This window comes from Neopsephotus bourkii, unplaced genomic scaffold (assembly GCF_033783945.1).
Source record: "Neopsephotus bourkii isolate Nb327-2 ecotype Australia unplaced genomic scaffold, CSIRO-AGI_Nbou_v1 NB_741, whole genome shotgun sequence".
Lineage (NCBI taxonomy): Eukaryota > Metazoa > Chordata > Aves > Psittaciformes > Psittacidae > Neopsephotus > Neopsephotus bourkii.
In genome coordinates, this window is record NW_026901239.1 from 2,586,065 (window position 1) to 2,612,307 (window position 26,243).

At 38.0% G+C, this 26,243-nt stretch overlaps 1 protein-coding gene across 1 annotated transcript in view; it reads right to left on the reverse strand.

The window, feature by feature from the left end:
• Positions 1 to 1,620: 1,620 nt before the first annotated feature.
• Positions 1,621 to 26,243, reverse strand: part of CCDC158 (coiled-coil domain containing 158) — a 29,779-nt gene continuing 5,156 nt past the window's right edge. Inside the window, 16 exon segments of the mRNA XM_061354687.1 lie at positions 1,621 to 2,537; positions 3,748 to 3,849; positions 5,941 to 6,153; positions 7,648 to 7,715; positions 8,041 to 8,100; positions 9,520 to 9,671; positions 11,677 to 11,802; positions 13,449 to 13,541; positions 14,440 to 14,598; positions 15,142 to 15,254; positions 15,697 to 15,852; positions 17,133 to 17,319; positions 18,066 to 18,548; positions 19,822 to 20,019; positions 21,532 to 21,651; positions 25,323 to 25,437. Of these exon segments, the coding sequence (XP_061210671.1) occupies positions 2,443 to 2,537; positions 3,748 to 3,849; positions 5,941 to 6,153; positions 7,648 to 7,715; positions 8,041 to 8,100; positions 9,520 to 9,671; positions 11,677 to 11,802; positions 13,449 to 13,541; positions 14,440 to 14,598; positions 15,142 to 15,254; positions 15,697 to 15,852; positions 17,133 to 17,319; positions 18,066 to 18,548; positions 19,822 to 20,019; positions 21,532 to 21,651; positions 25,323 to 25,437 (2,440 nt within the window). The 3' untranslated portion in view covers positions 1,621 to 2,442.

Consider the following 26,243-nt stretch of genomic DNA (forward strand, 5'->3'; position numbering starts at 1 on the left):
GTGGTCAAGATTTGCCTAATAGTCTTCCTGTGTGATCTGCCTGTGTGGCATGGAATAACAAAGTGCTATTCATGCTGCTGTTCAAGTCCAGGATGGCTAGAGCTTCTCTATGGCCCATGAGTTTCTGACCCTCTTGCCTCCCCAGGCCTGGTGCTGGTGGCACAGAGGAAGCCCAGACACGTTCTCAACTTCACTGGATTACACCACAAGCTGCTTTTTCACTTGACAGATCTCCCTTCTCTCTGGCTATTTGTACTGATCCACCTGCTCCTTTCTGTTCTCACAGAGCTGCAGTCTTTTGGAACTCTTTTTAGCCTAGCTCCTTAAACACAAACGAGAGTGCACTTTTCACTGACCTTTTCCAACCTGCAGAACTACAGGGTGAATGTATGTTCCCATCCTCTATACCTCACTCTTATGAAAACTTTGGTAGATCTGTCAAATATGTGTAGTAAGTCCAAATTGTAATGCACAAGCCAACTAAAATGATCCTTTCGTTTTCAATACAACCAGTTCCTAGGAAAGGAGAGGTAACTTAATTAACATTTTCACTAAGTTTGCAATAGTGTTGCAAAAAATGACAGAATAAATGAATAAAAAATAAAGCAAATTATCTGAATTAATACAAAATACTGCTGACAATAACTGAGGATAGCTTAGGACTAACTCGCTGATCTCTTCTTCTGGCACAAGAAGACCCTAAATTGAAAAAACCATCAGAGATTTGATCCACTCTGAATACAGTTCTGTAGATTTAAAGTCAACAAACCCAAGCTTGTATCTGCATGGCTTGTGCTCATGAAGCTACATTTGCTGATCCATAGCTACAGAACATTTGGTTTGGACAAAATCACTGGGTAAGCCCTTGAGTTCAAGCATGGCATTCCATGCTGCCTCAAATGCAAGGCAATAACTGCTTTTCAGAAAGCAGAAAATGAGGAAAAACACTAATGCTAGTGAAGCTGTGCCACTGGCACCTCCTGCTGACCCTGGGGATGATTTGCTGGGGTACGGATTTATCACAGGACATCTTGCACCTTGTTTTGTTAGTACTGTATGCAGAAAGGACTCTCCTGCTACTACCTAGTCAGCAGCTTCTGTGACCAGCTTCTCAGAGAGCCTTGCTGGGGCCTGAAGTGGCAGTACTATTAATCTGCTCTTCACAACCAGTCCCCAGACAAAAATCCAGTGGCAAATCCTGGAAAAGTAATTAGTTTGGGTTCTTGCTCAAAGTTCTTCCTCGTGTGCCTATTTTTAAACAACTATTTTGTGCCCTGAGATACCGTCAAACACTAATGAGGCTTTAAACATCAACCCGATACTTAGCCATCCTGTTCATCTTCTTACTTTGGAATTGTTTTCAGCATTGGATAGTCTTTTAAGTGCAGTAAGTCATTTGCCCACTGCTGCAAAATCCTCAAATGTCAAACACATAGCAGGCTTTAAAATCAATTCTCATATGCCGTGTGCTCTCAACATGCCCTCCTGTTTATTACTAATCTCACACTAGGAATGGCCTTTGAATACATTATTCTTAGGCACTCATATTAAGGGAAGGTTGTCTGTGTCGGTAAGTGAAGAGCATTTTGGGGACGGAAAGTAATACGCCCAGTGTTTAGCAAACTTCTTAATAGTGGTGGTGGAGCATGGTATATAAGTCATACTAGGCTGTTATTAAAATAAATAAGTCAGTATAGGTTAAAAAATGCATTTTTTTATGCATGAACTTCACCTGTTTTAGTTTTTATAGAGGGACACAAATTGGGGAAGGACAAAAAGTCCCAAACTAGGAACATACATTCTCTCAGCTCTAAGTAAAAATAAAGTGCTTACAAAGCTAAGCCCAATGTAGACTGTGGACCCTCTATTTGTTACTACACTTGAATCCATTCTGCTTAAAGAAGTCATGGTATAGGATGAAATCTGTGCAGTCTTGCAGTTGCAGGTATGTGATTCAACACTTTACCTCACTGTTAACAGACGCCACAGGGAGATTTCCTGCTTTTATTGGACATACTTGGCAGTTCTGGGGTATTCAGATGAATTGAAGTTTTTTGAAGTAATAACAAGAAGTATGGAGTGAAGGGAAGCCAGTTCATTTTAGAATGAAAAGAAGCAGCCTAAAAAACCGTTTTAAAACTAACTTTGTAAACAACAGGACCTGAAATGGTGTGCAAGATCCAGAATCCATGGAAGAGCTACTTCAGCTTAAAGCAATCAGCTTGTGTCTGTGTCCCTCACAGCACGCAGCTATTGAAAATGTGTGCCAGTGAACGAGTCCGTATTTATATATGTTTCTACTGTGTATGTCCCACTCATTTAAAAGTTAAAAACTATAAAGAGTGTCATGGTGCCAGGCAAGAATGACAAAACTGTAAGACCTTTTATTATTAATCTTTAAAAATATAATTTAAACACAATGTATATACATGAAAGTAATCCTTAATGTACAAAGCGTCTTCCTTCTGATAGCTTTTTCTCCTTTTCCTTTGCTTTCTCTGTCTTCACTTCATGAGTTCTGATCACTGGTGACGTGTCTGAAAATAGCAGCAAGAACGGATTATCTGACCACCACCTTATGTTAAAATGATTGAGGCCTCAGGTACAGACACCTCAAGCTTTCCAGTATATGTTACACTGTACTTACCAAGCCCTCACAAATGCAGCTTTAGTTTGTAATTATTTACATACAGAGCCTTAATAGAAAAGAGAAAGCTGGTTCTAAACAGACACCACTTCATCTGCTTTGTGAAGCCAAAGCAGCAAATGCTGGAGTAGACGTGAAGTACCATAGATTTCAGAATCTCTCTTATTGGATGGTGTGAACTTAATACTTACTTAAATTATTAAATCAAATTATTAATTATCAGCAACAATTATAGAATTAAATCATTTAATTAAATTAACAGTTCATGGAAACAAGTTTACTTTTATATGGTAACTCTTAATATATTACAGGCAGGAACATATACTATTATGTGGATATAAAACCAGGACAACTGAAGATGTTAATGGATGGCAAAAAATGAAAATGAGAATGTTTACCTTATACTTTAAATAAACAACTTGATTAATTTTCCCTAAATCAGGTCACTTGTAAGTCCCTGACACATGTGCCCTGTATGATGTGAGAAATAATAATTTTACAAGTCTATGCAGTGAGACTTAAAGGGCCAAAGGGGAAGCAACTGGAATGCACAATAAGAAGTGCAGAAAAAAGAAATTCCATCTCACTTGGCCTCCTACAATCAAAGGAGCTCACAAGCACTTTACCAGTGACTTTCAAGGGAGCAAGAAGAAAACCTGGAAAGTTCTCCATTGTCATTGTGGTAATCTCAGATTTAAAAAAAATGGGAAAGAAAGGGTATGCTTCTGAGGCCACTGCTGGGAAACTGTATTTTTGGAGTCGACTGCTGTCAGAGTATCCTTCAGTTTCCATGAAAGAGTCATCAGCTTGTCAAAAATTTCACTTAATTGGACACGCCAGCACCCCTCACCAGCTGCCATGTTTGAAATGTTAAGGATCTTGAAGCTTATTAGAGTTAAGGGGCTGAACAGCAGTGCATCATGGAGTTAATCCAATTTTTCTCCTAGGAGCAGGGTACTGCTAGTAAACCAGGCACATCTAAAATTGCCTCATTTTAGATAAAGCAAAAACACAGGTAGTGCTTTGGCAGGCAACAAGAACAGTCTCTGCAGAGTGTGTATTTTCAGTAAAGTAGGAATACTTTTGGTAAATCTTTGTACCTTGGTTTTTTATCTTTAACACTCCCATCAGGTTCTGCAGGCTTTTCATCTTGTTCTGTGGCCTCCTATGTGTATCCTTACTATTTTTCATTGGCTGAGAAGCTAGTGAGAAATTATTCATCAATATGTTGTCACAGATTAAAAAAAAAAGTCATTATAAATTATTTTAACATTCCATCTGACGTTCTTAGAAAATAAAATTGCAAACAATAAAAATTCCAGTAACAAAGAAAAATAAGTAAGAAGTGAAGGCTATTAACAGAGATTTATACTTAGTGGGATTTCTGTTTAAGTGACAATGCAAACACATTTCTATTTTGCCTATAAATGTCCCCATTTGGGGAATGGAGAGCAAGGGTTACTAAATGAGTATTATGCCCACAACTTCTAAGTCCCTCTTTGCCAGTAAAACTGCAAGAGTTGTGCAAAGGAGAGCAGTAGTGTCAGTTGCATTTTATAGATGGAAAACTAAGGTATAGAAAGATGTAATGTACTGAAGCCAAAAATAAAACCAGAAAAGGTAACCCTTTGAGGATTCAGACCAGTGCAAAATTCAAAAGGCACTGTGCCTCTGGGACTGAGCACTAACACCCACAGACTGACAATACATACTACAGCCTCCCACCCTTTCAGACCTTTCTGAACAGAACTTGAACTGTTTCGTTTTTGCTCCTGTCAAATAAAAAGAGGGGAAAAAACAAAACCAAACCCAAAATGAGCTAGAGGTGGAGGTAACTGGCTGACCAAATTAACAAACAAGACAAAAGAACCTCACTCATGTTGCCAATTCAGCGCTTTGATGGGGAAATGCCACACACATTCATGTTCTGTTTACCAGCAGGCACTTCTTAGTTGTGAAACAAGCATTAAAAACTATAGATTAGCTAACAAACATGCACTTCATCTTCACACAGCCAAGCAGCTGGGGGAATCAAAGGTCAATGAGCAGCAATATTAATGTTCTAGTCAGGGTGATTGCTCAGCCCAGCTGTTTTAGAGACAAGCTTCTGATGTTCCAAGAATGCAAAAGATAAAGTGACTGGGAAGTCTGCATTATAACAGAAGATAACAATACAATACAGACATGCTGAAGTTAAGTTGGAACTACAAAAAAAATGCCACCTGAGAAGCATGAAATACTCCTTGGAGCTATGGTTAGATTTCTGCCTGTAATAGCTCTAGCTTAGAGCTGGGTGCACAGCATCTTTATTACCCTCCTACCTGCAGTGCTTATGTGTCTGTATTTTCAGACCTTGAAAAACAGAGAAATGTAGCGTTTCAACAAGACAGTCAGTTAAGTATTATATGAAAATCTAGTTTTTCCTACTGCATCTATTCATTTTGGGGTGTTTCTGCCACTTCAGTGTAATAAAGCAGTCCTGATAGCCTGGCTCCCTGGCAAGTCATTAATAGACATTAATAGACCCTGAAAATGTTCTTCACCCTCACACCTATTCTGTGATGCAGGAAAGCTTATTTTTATCACTTAAAAGCTACACAAACACAGCCTTACATCAATATTTTCAGTAAACCCCAAGGCTTTCCTAAATGTGTTACAGGAACCACAACTATGACAAATATTTAGTATTAGGCAACTGTTATGCCTGTTACTGCAAATATTGATGTTAAGCATCCCTACATTATTTATCCAAATAAAGCAATTTACCAGTACTGCATGGAATTTCTCTTCTCTTTGTATAGTACATTCATTAGCTGCTACATTTTACTCACGATTAATTTATCCCAGAATAAACTTTCTGCTTGAACAGAACTGTGACAGGCAGCCTGATGGATGCAAGAACAGGTAAGTGGGCCACAGCTGCTAAAGCAGTGCTTTAAAATGAACCCTCAGTACATTATGTTTCAATAAATTTGCATACTGTAATTGCAGTTGTTGGAATAAATGGAAGACTGATCCCATGCCAGCCCTGTACACTTGAGAGTTTGTCTTCATATTCAGCAACATGGATGGATTCTGTAAGTGATGTATTACAAAGGTACATGAAAAAATAAATGCAGTGTGAAGTACAGATACTACAATCATAAAGTGTAAGAGACCAGTGACTGATAGTGGGATTCCCCTGATTTCTACAGAATGGCTGAATTTAATGTACAGTTTATAACTCACACACTGTACTGGCTCAGAAGAAACCTAGCCAAGCTCTCTGGATCAGGGAATGGGACTGTACTTACTTATATGGGGGACTGTGGCTGCACCCTCTGGAGAGCAGACCTTCTGTGTTGATGGTCTGTGCTGTGGTGAGGCACTGGAGCCAGCTGCAAGATAATCTGGTGGAGCAGTTAACAACAAGTGTACTGGAGACTTTTCTCTGTGTCTCTGCTCCTGAGACACCTTCTTGGGGTCAGATGTATAGTTAGAAGCTGGTGAGAAGATGGATGCACCTCCTAGAAGATATCCAAGCAAAAAACAGTGAGCACATACCTCAAAAGAAACCCCCATTCAGGCTTTGATGTTATATCTGTAGCAGTTACAGGGTTGAGGTCCCTTCATCACTGCATTATTTCATCCTTTCCATTCCTTGTTAGTAACCAAGGTTGCAGGAGAGTATAGCCTCTTTTCAAAATGCTTGTTTCTCTTAAAGTGATTCTCGTGTGAAGAACAGCCAGTAAAATTGCCTAGGAGAAAGCAGGGCCTGCTTTTTCTGCTGTGTCTGTAGTGAGTATCCTAGGTACTAAACCCCAATGGTCCCCCTATGATTTTGATCTCATAACTTAGGTATAAGCAGCAGAAAAAATAATGTTGCTTACACAGGTCTGCTATTTCCCTTCTTTCCAACAAGTGACTGATATGCTTTGAATTCCTGGCAGAAAGGGAGTTATAAAGAAAAGAGACAAGACATGCACAGAAATACACAATTGACAGATTATGTAACATACTTTCATATGCTGGCACACTGTGTGCATGTAAAAATAAAGAAGAGGTTGCATGCAACTAGTAAGGGGAATAGTTACTACAGGTTTTCCATTTTTCTTCTTATAGTCTGTTTCCATACTCTTAACACCCCCCTCCTGGAACATCTTGAAAATAATTTGGTGGGTTTCTAACAAACTCCCCGTGCTGAGCTACATCTCAAGTCTTCTGTGTAAAAGAACCTGCTTGCAGCTGCTTTGGGAGCTAGGAAAAACACCTGTATGTTGAGTAGGTTTGCTAGAAGGCTGACAGTAACTACCCAGGAGATTTTCTTTAATACTCAAAAATATAAAAAGAGGACCTATAGTAGTTACTCCTCAGGACAAACAGAGGAGTTCTAGCCTATTCCTGGAGCACAGTGGCTTAAATAATAATAGAGAATATTTAAATGTATGAGCATCTGCAGGCAAATCTCAGAGAAAATTCACAGAATGGATAATCAATGGGCAAATAAAGAGATGGTGTCAAAGTCTGATATCTTCAAACCCTAATGCTCAAAGCTGTATCTATCTCTAGTTACATTACTAAACTCATGTCACCCCATTTTAAAAGGTACTGACCACCCAGTACTTGGAAAGAAATCAACGGCATTTGCAATGAGCTGATTCCTCTCAAAAGCATATCCATATTTAGATATCTGAATATAGAATTCAAGAGCCTAAATTTAGGCACCAAAAATGTGACAATATTATCCATAGTACACAACACTGTGACTATTCATGAATAACTACCATGGAAGATAAACATTTTCGGTACAGTGGTATCAACCTGCATGGACCTGGTTTGCAACAAAATACAGATTTACAGCAAGTTCAGTAAAGACTTCGTAACAGAACCTGATAGGTATTTGGGTAATGACCTAAGAAAATATACTGTATTTGGACTACATTTTTTGTAATATTATTTAATGTTCCAGTTTGATATTGATACAGCACATTCGTCCTCAACTGCAGCCAGTGAAAACTTACCAACGGATGTAAAGGGCAGGGTAACATCTTGGGACAGAAGATCTGCTGTATGGAAGGATAAAGGATCCCTGCAAGCAAAATGATGGCAAAACTGGCATTCTGAATGTATTATGCTAAGTTTTGGTAATACTAGCTAGCCGTGAAGCCCTCCTATGTAATCTCCAGATTTTATACATGTAAATTAAAAGCTAATGATGTAAAGAAGCTCCAGAGCTCTTAGAAGGATGAAAGTAACATCACAGTTTTGTTTTGTAATTCCCAGGAAGCTTTACCATTATGAATAAACCAACATAAACAAGCTCAGGGGTGACACTGTATTAAAGAAGCCTTAGGAACTTGTTCTTAAATGAGTATTTTAAGTAGGTTACTCAGCTGAGTGAAAGCACTTCTCACCATCCACAAGTATCCTTTTCCATGCTGTTTTCAGTAGCAGAGTCTTTAGATGTAGTCTCCCTGTACAGAAACACACATCACTGTCAAAAACCCAGCAAAGGCCATGACAGTAGGATCACGACATTCACATTTTTAGAAGATAAGCTTGTTTTTTTAAGCAGAGTACAATGGCAGCCACATTGTAACAGTGAAGAAAAGGCATCATAAAATTGTTATGTGAGTCCACTAAAAGAAGTCTATTAGTGTTATAGTGAATTTAGACTATTTCTCTGGGGAAATAATGACTAGATTCACAGTCATAAAGGTGGAAAAAACCCCAATAACTGCTTTAGACAACTACTGCCACTGCAGTCTTCCTTCTGGTTACTCACACAACAATGCTTCTAATTAGCTTCTTCAAACCAGCCTCTTTTTAGCTCATATTTCACCATAACATAAACTCTTGCCTTTTCCAGGTTTGGACCTATGTCTTTCCTCAGGCACTGTAAATTTTTAGAGTACAGTGGTATTTGGTAAGAGAATGGAAATGGATAATTAATTAAATTAAAAAACCCCGAACAGCTAGACTAATATTGAGCATTGAGAGACACTTCGTAGTGTTCCAAAGAAGTAAAATCTTGCTGAATTTAATGTTGACCTTTTGTAGAACTGCTCCATTTCCACCAGCAGCTCTGCTATTCCATCTCTATCTACACCACCATGTCTTGTGGATGTCACCACAATATTTTTCTTTCCAGAAAATGCCAAGGTGATGAATGCCTTTTGGTAATTCTTCCCACTTGTTTAACACCCATTCTGTAGTATATAAACCCACAAGCTTTGGAGATTATGGACACAAGCCTGACCAATGAATCTTAACACATCGTTACTTCACTAAGCTATCTCAGAGTTTTGATCTACAAGGAACTTCTAGTCTTCCGTAGAACACAGCACCAAACACAGTGTCGAACCTGGAATACATAGGATATTGACCGATATGATTTTGTTCCAACGGTGTGTATGATGGGAGAAGTGTCATGGTTTAAATAAATATGATTCTAACAGAAGTCCATTAATTATATTTTCCTTTATGTAGTATCTTTATGTTCTGGCTTAGAAATATCAGAATTTGTGCTGTATTGATTTCTCAACTTCAGGCCATTACCAGTTGTTTAGTAATTAGCTGCTACAACAATGAAAGGAAAGATATTTGCACAAGGCAAAGGAGGAACAGAGTTCTACATGAAAACAAAAGGAGAAACATCCAAAAGCAAACAATAAAGGCAAATGGTGTAGTAACCTTCTATTACGCTACCACCTAAAGCATCTGAGGAACCTTGAAAACAACAGAATCTTTGGAAGCTTTCAGGTTAACTCAAGCTAACTTATAAACCCTATTTTCTTGCCAAAAAGGTTTGCTTCTGAGGCACACAAATATCCAGATCCCAGTTTAAAAAGGCAAGACAAGTACACACCATGCAACAGAAGTAATACTCTTACACGGTTGCTAAAGGTGATTTTCTCCCACCATTGCTGCCATCCTTGCCAAGATCCACAGACGGAATATTGTTGCCTGAGCTTGTTAATTCTCGAAGAATCCTCTTTAGATCCTGCAATGGTTCATCCTTAAAAATGTCTGGTTTGAAAGACATCTGAAATAAATTTCAGTTACAAAGTATTTATAAAGGTACTCTCTTTTTCAGTTCCTTCCTATACTCATCCAAAGTCACATATTTCCCCTCCCCATGCTCTTGTCTTCACAGTTAGAAACAAGGCAGATTTCTTGTCATTTTAGTTCAGAAGTGTTGAAGGCTAGACTTGATTATGGGAAAACTGTCAAAATACTCTCCAAATATGACTGCACTCTTATCTGGAAGTTATCTGACAGCAATGTGTAAAGCAACTAAATACGACTGAGGAAGGATATGGCTAACAGCTGCATTTTCAATAAATATTGTAAAAAGGTTATGACTACTGTTTCAAGGGTAAAAACATTAAAGTAAGCCTTTCATTATGAAAGTTTTCCCCCCCACCCCTCTACAACCATTACCTTTTTCAGTATGCAGCACCAGTAATCATTGCTTATGTGACAACCACGTTTGCTCCTTTCTGACCTGTGACCCCAGGTATTACTGTCCAGTACACAAACACAGCTCTGAAGATTGAAATTGTTGTACCATGGTGTTGTCTAGGCACTCATTTCTATCACAGCTGAGCTGTCTGCAAATATAAACCACTTCATTGTCACAGCTATGCTCTGAGATGAAGTGCTGTATTATTCTCATTTTACTAACTGGGACTTGAGGCAAAGGCCTGGTTCAAAGAATCCTCTCTTGACAGGCAGAACTGGATTTTTCAGACTACTCAAGCACTTCTCATGTTCAAAGCACTGCTCCTACTGAGTTATGCTTCATCTGTGGATGGAACTGGCTAGAAACATTTTGCTAGCATGCTTTCATTGAAAAAGTTACTTCCAATCGGAACACACTAGTTTCAGCAGAGCTTCTATGGAGAACAATTCCTCAGCTTTGTAACGGGTCAATGTGATACTTAGACCAAATCCATCTTTCCCAAACTCTGGCTAAGAAACCAGGCTATCGACCAGGTAGGGTCTCTGTCTCACATGACAGAGCTGCTTCATTTTGTACAATAACTAATCATGCAGGAGCCAAGAAGATTCAAGTAAGACCTTGAATAAAGTTCTCTTATGACCTCTTAGGTTGTTGCCATGGTACTACATTAAAAATTTTACTTTACCATCAGAAGTATACATTGATTAAAGTAAAGAGAAGGGGAGTACCTGATACTGCAGGGAGTTTACAGACTTAACTCTCCTTTGTTCTTTGATGTAAATGTTTGTCACCACATCAGAAAGTAAAACAGAAAATATTATTGAAAAATATCTGCAGTAGCTTGTAGTTTCCTACAGATTTTGAGGTAAAAATTAATGAAAAAACCTCTACCAATTTCTACGGGAGATACATCAGGTCCCTTTTGGAGAATGAGATAAAATCTACACATAAAATACCAAAGATTATATTTTTTCATGAGAGATTTGAGTTGATCTATTCTGTAATGAAAAAACAGAACACTAGTACCTAAAGATGTACAAAAACAAAAAAAAAAGGAAGGACAGTGATGTGTCTTTTAGGACAAAATTGGTCATAGTAAAAGCCAGCTTGGAGAAAGATTTAAGTATTAAAAGCTACTACAGGTGAATCAGATGAAATTTATCAGAAATTATGTACCAGTCTATTTTCACTGCCAAATGTAAAGGATTTACAGCAAGTAGAGTAATAGCAAAAAAAAAAAAAAAACCAACAAAAAAAAAACAACTGAAGAACAAATTGCTTACAGATCAGTACCTTCAATTTTAACAGATTATAAATGTCATTGGTGATAGAGGTAAGATAAACTCCTATTACAATCCATAGAGTTTTTTTATTGTCTGGTTGTTTTTTGCATATAAAAAGAAAGAAAATCTGAAAGGGCCTAGCATACAAGAAGCTATAGAAAATTTTTTCATCTCTGGTGTTAAGAATTCACTCTTGGACAATCCTACTAGATGCTCTCCCATTTATCAATCCCACATTTTTTTTTACTTTTTGGAACATCCCTGTTTCCTGTGCAGTCTCCCATCTTGAGACAGGTACTCACTTGAGTGACACAGCTGGCCAAATTCAGGGAAGGTGGCATGACAGCTGAGTGCAGGTGGGAAAGGGGCACTATGTGCCGCAGCTTGCCTGAAGGAAAAGGTGCCAAGTAGCCTCGGCCCTGCAGCTCCTGTGGAAAAACATGAGCCAGGCAGAATAAGCAAGTACAGCTAAGCAGAATAAACAGGTATAGGCATCATGCCCTCTGTAACAGGGCATCTCTTAGCCAAATACCTTATAATATGCACCACTCATTTTTCAGACACTTCTTAGCGTTTATTAGGTGTTCTCAGACATAAATCTTCTAGTGACTGTATCAGGTGCAGGAGTGGTAGCTTCATTTCTTCTCAGAATTTTAATATACAGTCTGAAACCATTCAAATGGAGGAGGTCTCAGGGCCATCACAAAATTGAACTGTCTCACAGTTCCTGTACCTCTTTTTTCCCACTTGCATGAGAATTTCTTTCATTTCAGTAAGAGATTTCCTGCCTTTGCCATTGTTCATATGAAGTATTTACTGGACCAGAGGTGGATATCACTCCGATGTAGAGTGGCATTTTAAAAATAACATTTTGTTTCTCACTCAAAACTAGCAATTGGGGTGGGTCACTAAAATTAACAGTAATTCCATTCCAAGTGTTTCATTCATTTCTAGCAGTAGTTTCATTGCAGCCTTAATAGTCTATGGTTACAAGTAAGGCAAAGGCAAGTAATATTCTCTGTTAAACTCATTAGTAAAGGTAGAGATTGGACTGAATCTATTGGGCAATGAAAGTTCTAGGCTCTATGACACAGATACTGGCTTTTCATTACTGCAATGACTTTCCCTATACCCCATCTTTCACTACTGCTCTATAGCTTGACAGATGTCAATTACAAGTTTTCCTTTTTCTGTCCCAGATGTCTCATGACTGTATTTCCTTTCTCACTGCTAACATCTCTCCTGGTGTCTTAAACATGATTTTCATTGGTGCTGCCTAACTTAATAAGCATAATCAGATTCTCAGAGTCCTTGTTTCCAACCTTTATGTAGCTTTAAGGTTGCTGGTTTTACTTCAGGCCTGAAGAAGGATGTGAGTGCCCCAAAGATTGTTAGTGCTTTCTAGCTGTAACAGTTCACACTAGTAAAAGACATCCTTTCAGACCTCTCCAATTCATTTTCCATCATAATGCCATTAACATTTCTTGCTTTTATTTGCCTAAGGCTGCAAGAAAATGATGAAGTGTCACTAAAATCAAAGCCCAGCAGCTGAAGCATACGATCCAGTATTCCTGTAGCTATTGATTTTTTTTATTGCTCTTACTGTACATAGCACTTCAAAGTAACTGAAATTATGGACATTACTTGTGCAACAATCATAGAATCACAGAATCACAGAATGGCTTGGGTTGGAAAGGACCTTAAGATCATTCAGTTCCAACCCCCCTGCCATGGGCAGGGACGCCACACTCTAGACCACATTGCCCAAGGCTCTGTCCAACCTGGCCTTGAACACTGCCTGGGTGGAACATTTACCACTTTGGTCAACCTGTTCCAGTGCTTCACCACCCTCACAGTAAAGAACTTCTTCCTTATATCTAACCTGAACTTCCCGTGTGTAAGTTTAAACCCATTACCCCTTGTCTTATCGCTACAGTCCCTGATGGAGAACATGTAAAAAGAGGTTTCAGAACACAAGCTTTGTAGAGTACTTGGCAATAAATAGGGTTAAGCATGAAGTCAGGACACAAAGCAAATGCGTCTAAGTTTATACCCATGCTTCTCAATAACATACTTTTACATCTAAAGTATGCTGCAGTCTGAAACGCATTGCTTCTTGTTCCTGACACTGGATTATGCACTGACATTCTGCAAATTGCAGCGATGCCTGTAAGAGAGGAAAAAAGAGGCATTAATTTTGCTAACTTTCTGTGGATTGCAGTCTTTTCTATTTTCTTTCTCATAAAGAAACAAGGTACAAAGAGAGATGCTGTATTTATCTACTGCTATCAGTATAGAAATACTGCAATATGACCAGATACCTTTCTTGAGAGACTTACAAAAGCAACTCACCTGTTACACAATCCTAGTAGTCATAATATGCACACCATGATATCACAGAAGGGAGCTAATCCTTTCAGGAACAGTCCTAGACCTATTGAACACCTCTGGGATTAGAAAATTCAACTGTGTTAGTGTGGCAGAACCCGAGGTTTTAAAATGGGAGGCTGATAACTTTGTTGACGTGTCTCATTGTTATATATTCTTTCTTCTTTACAAGTTTAGCCTGAAAAGGTGTGAAAAAATCTAATTATGGAGCTATTTTTCACTGAGGGCTTATCAGGATAGAAAGAAGAGTGGAAGCTCTAGGCCAAAGCACAGAAAGAAGCAGAGAAGGAGCACGAAGAAGTGTGCTGAGTCTGGGTGTGCCAATGCTTAATTTCAGTGGACCCCTGTTATACTGAATAATTGTCCCTCTCTCCACAGAAGAGTTTCTTTGTGCCAAAGACCCAGAGGCAGGTCTAGAAGGTCAGCCTAATCTGTTTTAAATTCCCTGCAGCTTTTATTTCCCTAAAATAGTAAGGAGTAAGTCAAGAATTCTCTTAATGAAAACAGAAGACTGTTATCATTAAAAAGACCCCAAAAGATGATCTTAATTACAGATCTTCCTTTAGGTAAGAATCTTACAGTACCTGTGAATAGGACATACTTAAATACAACCTAGGTAAGAGGTCAGACATTCTCTTCCTAAAAAGGAAGGTCTCACTGAAAGCACCTTAAATTACCTTATCAAGGGCTGTCTCCATCTTGGATATTTTTTCTTTTAGAAGTTTGTCTTGTGATCGCAGGATCTCCAGTTCCCCAGCAATCCTGGTGTTTTCTGCTGTAATATAGCTCAATTCTTGACCTAGTTTACTATTTTTTTCTCTGAGGTAATGCTTCTCCTGAATTTAAGATGAGGATAAAAAGTATGAGTCAAAAATTCGTAACTATCTACATTATACATATCTGTTTTCTGATTTTTTTTCTCTTTGACAGATGTGAATCAACCCTTTCAGAAGCTTAGCTATTGCATTTTACAGAAAGATGAGGTTTCTGCAGCAAGAAGATAGCTCTTATAAATAAAAGCACAGTTGGACTGGTCACAATGAGATAACATCTCAGATTTTAGATCCACTCAGAAGGATACAGAATGCATTAGGTGACATTTTTAAAAAGAATGGGTATGTAAGAACCTGCTTCTTACTGAAACCAGTACTGTTCTTTCACAGAGAATAACTATAAATTAAAACCTGTCTTTATGCAAAAGGCTTATTTATGTAGTGGAGATATTCCCTCATATATGTTAGAGGTAGGACAGGGTAGGTGACCATTACACCAAATTCTCTTTGGTCCTTCTTGGGACAATTGTGCTTTGGGCCTTGCATTTCTCTAAATACAAATTTCTCTAAATACAGTTAAACACTTTTACAGGGAGCTCTTCTGACCTTAGCTGCATTTGTCATTGCTTCTTCCAAGAATTTAATCTTGCTCTGTAACACATCCATCTGTCCTCTCTTGGCTGTGATCTGCTTCTGCATTCCCACTGCAACTTTCATAGCTACAAAAGACAAAGTTCATTCTCAATGAACAACATTGATTAAGTATTCTGTCAAAAGACCCTGGAAGTTGGTTATCAGCAATATGTTAGAATAAGTAAGTCGAACCAGGATTCCATAGTCACTTAAGTGTCCAAATATTAGCATTAGCTGGAGTTTTCCATGGTAGTGACACCAGATCCATCACACTCACAAGATGAAAAGAGAGCATAGCCTAGAAATAGGCATAAAGATCACCTGAGGAAACTCAACTTCTCATTTAAGTTTTACAGTATGTAGTAAAAGGTTAACAAAAAAGTATGTTGTTATCTGCAGTACTGATTATTTATTTCACAAAACATCTGGAATATTATTATAGTATCTATTGAGGGATCAATAGTTAGAAAAATCCCCTCGTTAAAAATATAAATTATGTGATTCTGGGGAAGCTCGATCCATAATTACCATTGCCATCATATCCTTCCATAGCCTTTAGAGCAGTCCTGGTCTGTTCTAATTCAGCTTGGGCAGATTTCAACTGCATTTTCAGCCTGTTTGCTGTATTTTCCATCTCCTTGATTTTATCCTGGTAGTCCCTCTTCAAATCTTCAAATCCCTCTGGTGAGAGTAAGATTGAAATTATAGTGACAAAAAATTATCATTCTTCTAGCCAAGATTACTAATCTCCCACCTACTCTCTTAAAAGGAGTATGAGACATGCAGATAGCTAAGACATAAAGCAAATAACTAACAAATGCACAACTAGCAATTCATTGTCCTGCATGTCACCAAAAGCTTCTGTTTCACCAGTAACAAATTTGTTCTTTGGTTGCTCACCAAAGCAACAGCTCAAGTAAATGATATAAACCCATGTTTCTGAATTCTGCTGCTAGACCCAAGTGCATACTGTGAAAGTTAAGGGTATTGGTGATATACAGCATTTTACCCTGGTCATTCTTTTCCCAGACACGCCTATAACCAAGGGCTGAACTGATCTAATTTGTCAACCATTCCCCTGTAACTCTGTTTCTCAGCTCTGCTCTTCTTATTTCTCTGGAACTCTTATGTCATCCACACCACTACAAGCCAGTCAGCTGTGAGCTCAGCCTCTATCAACAGCTTGGCCTTAATTTCTCTGTGGTCATTCACTCCAATAAGCCTTTCTTAAAGCTCATTCACCCTGATAGTACTGTACAAAGTTAGGGCAGACACACAGGCTCTGTTTAATTCTTACAAAACTTAGTAAGTTTAGAAGTGAGGACATCCATGTTCCAAATGGGAATTTTATGAGAGTAGGGGGGTGTGTAGAGAACAAAACATGTGAACAGTATCATCTGGCTGGCTGCAGTGCAGATTAAGCAGAGGATCCCCCTGAATTTTGGTGGTTGGCTTAGCTCCAGACCTTACTTTTGATTATTTTTTTTAACATTATCTTGATTTGCTTTCCCTCACATTACTTCTGAAAACAGTGGAGTTACAACATAAAAATTTCTAAATAACATTGTAGCAAAGCTACAACAAAAGAGAAAGTTCCACTGTAATTTAATCACAGACTGTTAATAGGATCCCCTAGTGCTCTTTAATAACACTCAGGAAAAAGCAGTCGAATATCTGTTCTGTGATTTACTACGTCTGTTTCTTTCATCTCCAGAGCCAGGCAGTTTAAGTACTTTTGGTCAGGGTAGTGAAAGACTGCATAAAGATTGTATTTCCCCCATTGTGTGCCAGAATCCCAAATCGACACAGCTCTCTGAAGTGACCTGACCACCCCTTGCTGGCAGGGAACGTTCTGCTGTACCAGCAGCCATATTTGGATTCAGCAAGCAAGCTGCTCTTCTATTTTTAACACCAGCCCAATTTAGCGGCTATCAGAGCTGAGCCAAGTTGAAGCTCCCTACCAGCAAGGCCAGCTAGCTTACCCTGACTGGCTTCAAGTTCATTCATTAGCTGGTCTTTTTCCAGTTTCATATCGTTAAGTGCATGGAGCCTCTCAGTGCAGGTGTTAACCAGTTTAACCTTCTCCAGTTCCAGTTCACTCAGTCAGGCTTCCATTTCATGTATTCTGGTTTCTTTCTCATCCTTTGCAATCTAGTTACATAAAAGACAATGTTAACTATGTGCAATACACATAATTATATAAAATAAGCACAAAGATGGGCAGACATCATCATTACTTTAAATCTTGGTTGTCAGTGAAGAGTTTGAGGCAAGAAAGAAAATCAGAGTAAAGCGGACAGATTAGTTCTGTGAAAATTGCTAATCCAGGCAAAAGGGTGCAACAGAAACTGATCTCATGGTTTACAGCATGTTTAAACTTAGCAGGTACATTGTATGAAAATCATTTCCATCCTTTACTAGTAGCACCTCCATATTCACCTTTAATTCTCACAGAAGAGAATGAGATTCTCCATCTGGAGTGAATTTGTTCTGAAGATACTGACCTGCATAAGACTGTCCTACCTGTAATTCTTGTCAGAGTAATAAGTAGTTCTAAACAGTGTCTTCAGTTTGGAATTCTGAGTGCTACTGTGTATTATTTTTCAGTAACACTTTGTATTTCTGGTTCTGTTACTGGTGTGGACAACTGTACCACTGAGGAGAGCATGTTATATTCCAGCTTTCAGAAGCCTTTTGGCAACTGCTTTTTACCAGTGAATTATTCATTTTTGGTGGAAATATTCTCTCTGCCCACTAACTCTTTTATTGCTGCTAGGATTCAAGGTGCATTGTCTGATCTGCATTAAAACCACAGTATTAGCACATTAAGACAGACATTTAAAACCAGAAAATATTTCCTGTATTACAAAGACATAAATAAAGCATTGTTTGCACACCTTAAATTCTTCTGCTTTGAGTTTCCAGTCATCTATTTCTTTTATAAGCTGGGATTTCTCAATTTCTATTGCTCTAGCAGCTCGACTGTGCTGGCTCACAATCTTGGTCATGTTATCAATTTGCTTTTGGAAGATCTCAATAATCCTTTCCTTCTCTGATATCTGCAGTTTCAGTGTTTCACACTCTGACTGCACATAATGTAAACGGTCCTCTTCATTCTTTAGATGCTGGAACTCCTGCATCCTACTGCTAAGTTGTGAATGCAGCTTCTCAATTTCCTCACTGGTAGCATCAAGGGCTCTCTCTTTCTCCTGCAGACAGGCTGTCAGACTTGACACTGTTTTCTCAGCAACCTCCAAATCGATCTGTTTGGCTGTAAGATCTTCTTTAACTTTACAGAGCGTTTCCTTGGTTGACTCCAGCTGGACAGTCGAAGAGGAGATTCTTCCAATGCTTTCATTTTTTTCCTTATTTGCATCCATCTGAATAACAGAAATATAAAGATCAACCAAGAGAAACTTTAATTTCTACCTTTAAAACTTTCTGTCACATTTCTATTTTTCTAGAGTTCACCTTAAAACATCTGGGCTTTACAGGAAAATTAGGTCAGCATGATCTAGTCTACAATGACTGTGATTCTTCTTGTTTTCTTTCCTTTCCCCATCTTAATAAGTTAAGAATTGCTTAGAATATTGGGGTTTATTATAGAAAATGGAAAAGGTTAAACTGATGGGAAAAAACCAAAACCAACAAAACCACAAACCTGCAATGTTAGTATGAAATTTAGAGCAGCTGAGGCAAAAGAACTTTCAGTGTTAGAACTCGACTGACAGCATTGTAAGTTGGGGGGGGGGAAAGGTATGTACATGAATAATTTATACTGATTTTATTCCTGCAGGCAGCAATGTGCATCATTTAAAGCATCAAGTACTGTGACTCAGGATATGCTAATAGTATAAAATAGGAACAGGAGAAAAAAATGAACTTCCTGGTGGGAGGATTTTAAAGGAAAAATAATGGATTGAGAAAATGTAGAAGGCTATGTGAGGTAGCACAAGCCTGTAGTTTGGTCGAAATACAAAGTAATTAGCTTGATCTTTACCCATAATGCAAAGAGGGGTACCTAATTACAGCTCATTTCTGAGGGGCTGAAGTCTTGAAGAAAGAGGAATGTATTACAAGTCAGTGTCTAGGAATCTACTTTGTCAGAATTAATTCTTTCTGACATAGCACTGCATTCAGCTTAGGTTTATAAACATAAACATTATGTTTTCATTAAGCACTACATAAATGAAAGCATTATGAAGGCCTTTCATTTACCAATTATTCTTACAGAAAATACTACCTTCAATAGTTTGTTTGTTACATCTGCCAACATCAAACTTTCTGGAAATTTACACAAGGTTGTGTCAGAGGTTTATAGTCAAAATCAAGCACACGATCAGCAGAACATTTACTTTCTCCTAAGCCTTGTATGTCAAAAATCAAAATTTAAATAAGGGTTCTACATCTTCATAAGTAATGAGAAGTGAGGGCTGAACAGGTCAGAAAAGGGGAAAAAATGGAGAAAAAATAGGGGAAAAATGCAGATTTTGAGTGTTGTGTATCTGCATCTTTGGGAGCAAATTTTTACCATGTTAGCCCGAGAGGTCTGCCATCCCATGGTAACCAGTTACAATGCTTCTACCTCAAGTAAAGCCCCTATTTGGTGCTCTTTCTATTCTGAACACTATCACATCGCAGCTGCTCACCAACCTGGTACTCCAGTTGACTCTGACATTCAGTCCTCATTTCCTTTGCTGTGTTTTCCATACACTGAAGTTCCTTGGTTTTGTTGTCTAGTTGTCTCCTTAGATGGTCAATGGTGATGCTGCTGTCTGTGTTTTGATCCCAGATTTGCTTGTTCTGCTCTTTCTCTAGACTTAGTTCTATCTCTTTTTTACGAAGTTCAAGCTACAAGAAATTAAAGTCACCTACCTCTTTAAATCACATCTAGGATTTTTTTCTTCTTTCTCTTAACATCAGCAACATTCAATTATACAATTTGATAAATGAATAGGGACTACTGTATGGATTTACACTTAGCAGAAGACAGGAATATTGGCTAAACAAGTCTGACACCTCTTACATGTTTTCTTCCAACAAAGCAGTAAGTTTCAACTTCATATACTGCTGCTATAGTTATTTTGAAGCATGTAACACCTCAGCACTGAAGTCTTTCATGTCATTTATATCTATTCCAAAATCAGTGTAAGCTACAAAATTAAAAACGTTTGTGTTGTGTCAGTATCAAATGAAAAACAATGAAGCACACTGCATTCCAAGGAAGGCTGCTCTTGATAAATATCCATCTTTACCACCAATAAGAATTGCTCGTTTCATCTCATGAAGCAATTTGCCACATGTTCCCCCTAGCTTAAATGTTTTCTACTTCAGATGTAACAGTCCATAACTGAAATTATAAATGATAATTTAAAATGTTAATATTATTAAAAAATCCTGACTTTTCAGAGCTATTCATTTTGAAAATATAAATTTAAAATGTGCACAAACTGAATTATCAATAGGCATTTCTGCTAATCATAACTTTTGCTGTTGTAACCATCTGCATATTGTAAAAGTGGAAGTAGAAAACGAACTAGGAAGCTCAGAGAATGTCAGAATAAAAACATGAGCTGAAGACAGAAACAAAAGGAATCCTAAATTAAGTTTCCTAACCCTCAATTATACAATGATTTTTCTGACTCGTCTTCTCAATAGCTATGTAACATTCTGTAGGAAAAGATTTACACTAACATACCCTTGAGTAGGAGAATGCAGTATGGAATGAAATTATTTCAACATCTCTTTCAGAGCACCGTGACAATAACTAGGCAAACAAACCTAATGAAACCACACAAACTAATATCCCAAAATTCAGTCATTAAGGAATAATCTTGTGTAAGAAGAAAAGCAAGGCTAATTATAGTACATGAAGCCAGTTGTGGTGAAATCAACCCTATGTGGCAAAGCTTTTTTATACTGTATGATGTCCAATTTGTGAATATTCTCAATCAGCTATAAAGGAATGTTTAGTGCTATTAGGAAAATCCCAGATATGTCTTGCAAAGTGTGTTAAGGAATCAAGGTTCTTGAACAGAGGGACCTAAACTGTGAGGTTAAAGTGAAGGTGGCTCAGCATCTTTAATATGATTTGCATAGGATTCAAGGGTTTTGTGTTTTTGACAAAGTTAATCTTAATATAGGATGTCCTGCACTGCTAATGGCAAAGGCCTTGGGAAATTTTCTTGATGGCTAATTCAATTTTCTAAATAATCCTCATAAAAGAATAAAAAATAATCCTCATACTTAATTATAAGGGGGCTGCTGCACTTCATAAACAAACAATGAGCAAATCTCAACACCATCAGTAGAGAGAGGCTTTTAGAAAGCAAGATTCTTTTCAATATGATCACTTGTTTTTACCAGTAACTGATGAGTCTGGTTATTTGGATATCCAGATTCTTGGCTGCTTTGATCCTGTTCTGTCTGAGCTTCTATCACCTCAGAACGAACTAGGTGCAACTGCTTCTCAAGATCCTTGACCTAGAATAAAGAAAAATATTCATTAATAATTACCTTAACATATTCTATTTTAAATACTACATTGGATTTTCTCTACTGTCCTTCTAGGTTCTACTCAAAAGAAGACCAAACATCATCTTTTAGCTCAGCAGTGATTCCCTAGGTGTATTCAGAACTGTGTTGTTTTTCAGCGACTAAGATCAATTTCATTGCAGAGTTAGCTGAGGTTTCTGAGAATGAACTGGCTTCCACCATGATCCACAGCTCTTTAAGAATTCCTTACCTGCACTGTAAACGTTAAAAGGAACAGGAAAACAGCCACTTGAGAAAAAAAGTTCAAGCTCCTTGCTTGATTTGCAATACTACTAGTTAGAAAAGCCAACATAATGCAAGTATGACTAAAACACAATCTATATGGAATCATTCAATAAGAATATATGAAATCTCCTAACTAGCACTCTTCTAACAACCACTTCAGGATCTGCAATCTCTCTTTTGGCTGCCACCAAAATCTGGGCATTTCCTTTCTACTTAACTTAAAAATGTTTCTTCAGCTTGTGACAAAACCATTCATCTCTTTCTTTCCTCTTCTGCTCCCCTCTTTCATGCATCTGATTATAATGAAGACATAATTCTTTTTAATTACTAATGGCCCATTTATGCAGGGTTAGTGCCAAAAACTCAGGTCTTTCATCAACTGGAGGTTGGGCACATCATGATGAAAAGATGTTGTCAAGGGAAAGTTCTGAAGATCTTCTTATGAAGTGTTTCTTCCCCAAAACTGAACTGGTTCTCCTCCTAGAGCTCCAATGGCTAAATAGTGGAAGGACATTTTGAGGGCCTCTTCCTCCTGTAATGGGCTTAGGTCCTTTCTGAAAGGGGTTCCTCTCATCTTGTGGAACCCTCCAATAGGAGAAATCTCAGTAAATCCCAGGCCACTTCTCCCTGAATCCCTCCTTACACAACTACTCCATATGTCCACAGAAAATTTAAACCTTAAGTACACCCTCTACAGAGCTCAATAACTGTGTACAACATTATCAACAGGGCTTTCTCTGACAGTGACAGAAAGAGCTGTTCTCACATAGGGCCCTTCCTATACAATTAAGTTAATTTAGGGAGAAGTTTGTCCCAAGCATATATTCAGCCATATTCACTCTGTGTTTAATGATATAGTGAAATTCACCAGACACACTGAAGTCTAACAGCAGGTTTTATGTCGTATATGCAAACAGATCACTTACATGTTTAGATTTATATCCACTAAAGTACCACATTTTTCTGACTGCTGAAACTGTCTCGTATCAACAACTTATACCATAAAATAGTAGCTAGGGCTGGAAAGGACCTTGAGATCACCTACTTCCAACCCCCCCTGCCATGGACACGGGCACCTCACACTAAACTATGTCACCCAAGTCTCTGTCCAGCCTTGTCTTGAACAACACCAGGGATGGAGCATTACTCTTAGCCCTGCCCAATTCTGCAAGCTGTTGCAACTTCAACATACTTTGGCAGGACCCTCCCCATGTCTACTGCCTGTTGCATGAACCAACACGCTTTTCTGATTTTTTAAACCTTGCTTTTAACGATCCCAAGATTTTACGCTGGAACAGACCATGAGGTATCACCCTTTTCATCCTTTCATGCTCAGTCATCCTTTTCACACTGGTTCTGATCTTGTAAATCTCATTTATGTAACATCCTTTTTCCAGGCTGAAGAGTCCTAATTAGCTCAGTCATTCCTCATACTGAAACTGATGCTTAACTTCATCTTTGGCTTTAGCTTCTACCTACTCTCTTGAAAATTTTAGTTGTTAAGGTTTTTACCCCACCAGAGAAGCCCTGGAGGAAGGCATGTTGTAAAAACAAGACATACATTTATAAAACCTTTATTTAGATTCTCTCTCACATCTTCCAAGGAATGACTCCACATGACAACCTAAGATCAAATTATCTCCAGCTATCAACTGGTCTCTCACTAAAGTCTCCCTTAGCGATTCAGTTTATTACACTTCCTTTTGAAAAGCAGTTTTTATTGGATAAAGTAGCGTATTCTTTCCTAGATATACAACCCAAACATTTTCTGGAGTTGGTAGACTGTGAAAAGTAGGCTTAAATTGATTCCCAGTTTCCAATTTTACATCTGTTACAAGGTAAGCATTTTGGAAGGGACACATGCCTATGGAGTATACACTAAGTTAGAGCTATAAATTTGATACTATCTTATGCTATGCATTGCATGATTTGAATCAAAAGAATTCAGGTAAAGCTGACATGAAAACATACCATACATTGTACCCTCCTTGAGGATGACATACAATAATGGATATTTATTTACAAATTCCCTACAGGTCAGTTATGAAGCTGTGAAAAGTTACTTTTGGAACTGACTAATGTAAATTTTAATGCATGTCAATCAATGGGATTGACAGAGTGGAAACCTATGGAAATGATAAACCACCATGTCCTTCCTGCTGTTTTATACTGCAAGTACACACGCACCATTGCTTTACTGGCTTGACCTGCGCATCCCTGCCATTCCATTCTCAGACCTTTTTGGATCAGAGACCACGAGCTCTGCCAAACTTCATGGAACTCCTGTGACCTGAACTTTCCTTTTTTAACAGTATGTTGGAGAAGGATGCTTACATCCTCATGACTTGTAATCTAAGACAGATTTGGGTCCATCAAGCACTTCTGCATGGATCAGCTCCACTGATTTTTAAAGAGAGTGGCCAGTAACTGTTTTCAGATAATTTTCTAAAGAAAACATAAATTATCTTTCACCCCAAATAAGAAGGAATTTAAAGCTATTCAAATTGTTTATAAAACTGGAAACAAAAGCAGTGAAATAACCGAAAGATGCAGTGGGTGTGATATAGAAATGGGATACAAAATGCTGCACTGCAAGACATGGCAGAGATTTTGTGTGTAACTGTAAGACGTTCTCTCTATCTGTTGGTAGTAACTCCATGCTGTGCTACCTGGAAATGAGTTGGGCTTCAGGGAGCAGCAGGGTTAAAAAAAAATTGTCAAGATTAATGTTTTCTAACAGGATTAAGAAATAGTTTGAATACACAGGTGCTGGCCAGACCCTCTGTTTTGCCTGTATTGTATCCTGCTGGTATCCTGCCTTTGGATTTCAATAAATGTTAAAGATTCTTAACTCACAGATGGGGCATCTCCGGGCACCTGAATGCTTCTCAAGCACTGCTGTAATCTCAATGTCCTCCCATCCTTCCACTTACCAAGACAAAAAGTTACCAAAACACTTTTCTGGGCAGTACAACATAAATAAGAAGCCATTTTTACTGCCTGTTTTTGCTGACATATTTTCTTGCAGTACAGTACAACAACATTCTTGTCCTCCATGTACAAGTGATGTTTGCAGTGCAAAATCATTTTATTTATTTCCAGAAGGCATCATTATGGTATGCTCTCAATACACTTCGCAAAACTATTTTGTTCAGTGAGTTTTGCAGAGATATTTAGTGCTAAAAAGAAAGATAATGTGTTCTTAAAACTAATACAAACAAATCAACTCAAGGATGATGTAATTTATCTTATTGTACACACAGTTTTTCTGAAGCCAGCCCTTATAAAAATACTTTTCTTATATACCTAGAACATTCCAGGCACCTACACAGTTTCATTGGCACTAATGTTAACACAGAAATCCATACACATACCTTGTCTTCATATATCCTCTTAGCTTCTTGTAGTTCAGAACGCAGCTCAGAAACTGTAGATTCCAAGTGACTAACTTGATGTGCATGCAATGAATTCTGATTTCTTGTCTGCTCTCTAAGAAGATTTTTAGGTAGAGAAATTAGAAACTGTAAGAACCATGGAAGTATGAAACATCTTGTGGTTTTCACTGCAATCATTATGATCACTGAAACTCACTGCTTTGAAGTAGGATTATCACTCGCAGTGGGATCACATAAAAATTACACCCTCTTACTGGTCAGATTTGCTCTCTGATATCCATCTCAGATAAAATTATGTAATCGAAATCCTGCTGCTTTTTGTTCCTGATAAGAACTCATTTATTCCCAAGCAAGTTTTAAGAAAGGCAAGTCTGCTTTCAAATGCACCCAAACTATTCTACAAGCAGAAATGAGAAGCTTTTGCATGGTCTCAACCATGCAAATCAGATATTAATGCATACTCACATTTTAATCTCATCTTAGGCTTGCAACACTGCATGGCATGTCCTCATTTTTTTAGCTGATATACTGAGGACTGATTTCTGAGTTGTCAAGTGGCTGATGAGAATTAGTGTCTTTATATTCTCACTCAATTGTTACCAAAGTCAACAGAACCAAAACATCTATTTATCCCAAATGAAACTACCCTTTCTTTAAAATTATTATTCACTACTATTTGTACATGTATGCAAACAACCCAACTGTTTACCCATCCTTGTTTGTGAGTCAACTGAAAATGCTGCTGGAAATTAATTTTATATCTGAATCCATAGAGCATTTAAAAGGCAAAGGTCACAGTGCAATGAAATAAGAAACCAAAAGCGCAGGGCAGATAGCAGAGTATATAAGCAGCATAAGCTTTCTCTAAAGTTAAGGTTACCCTTAACATTTTCTATACTA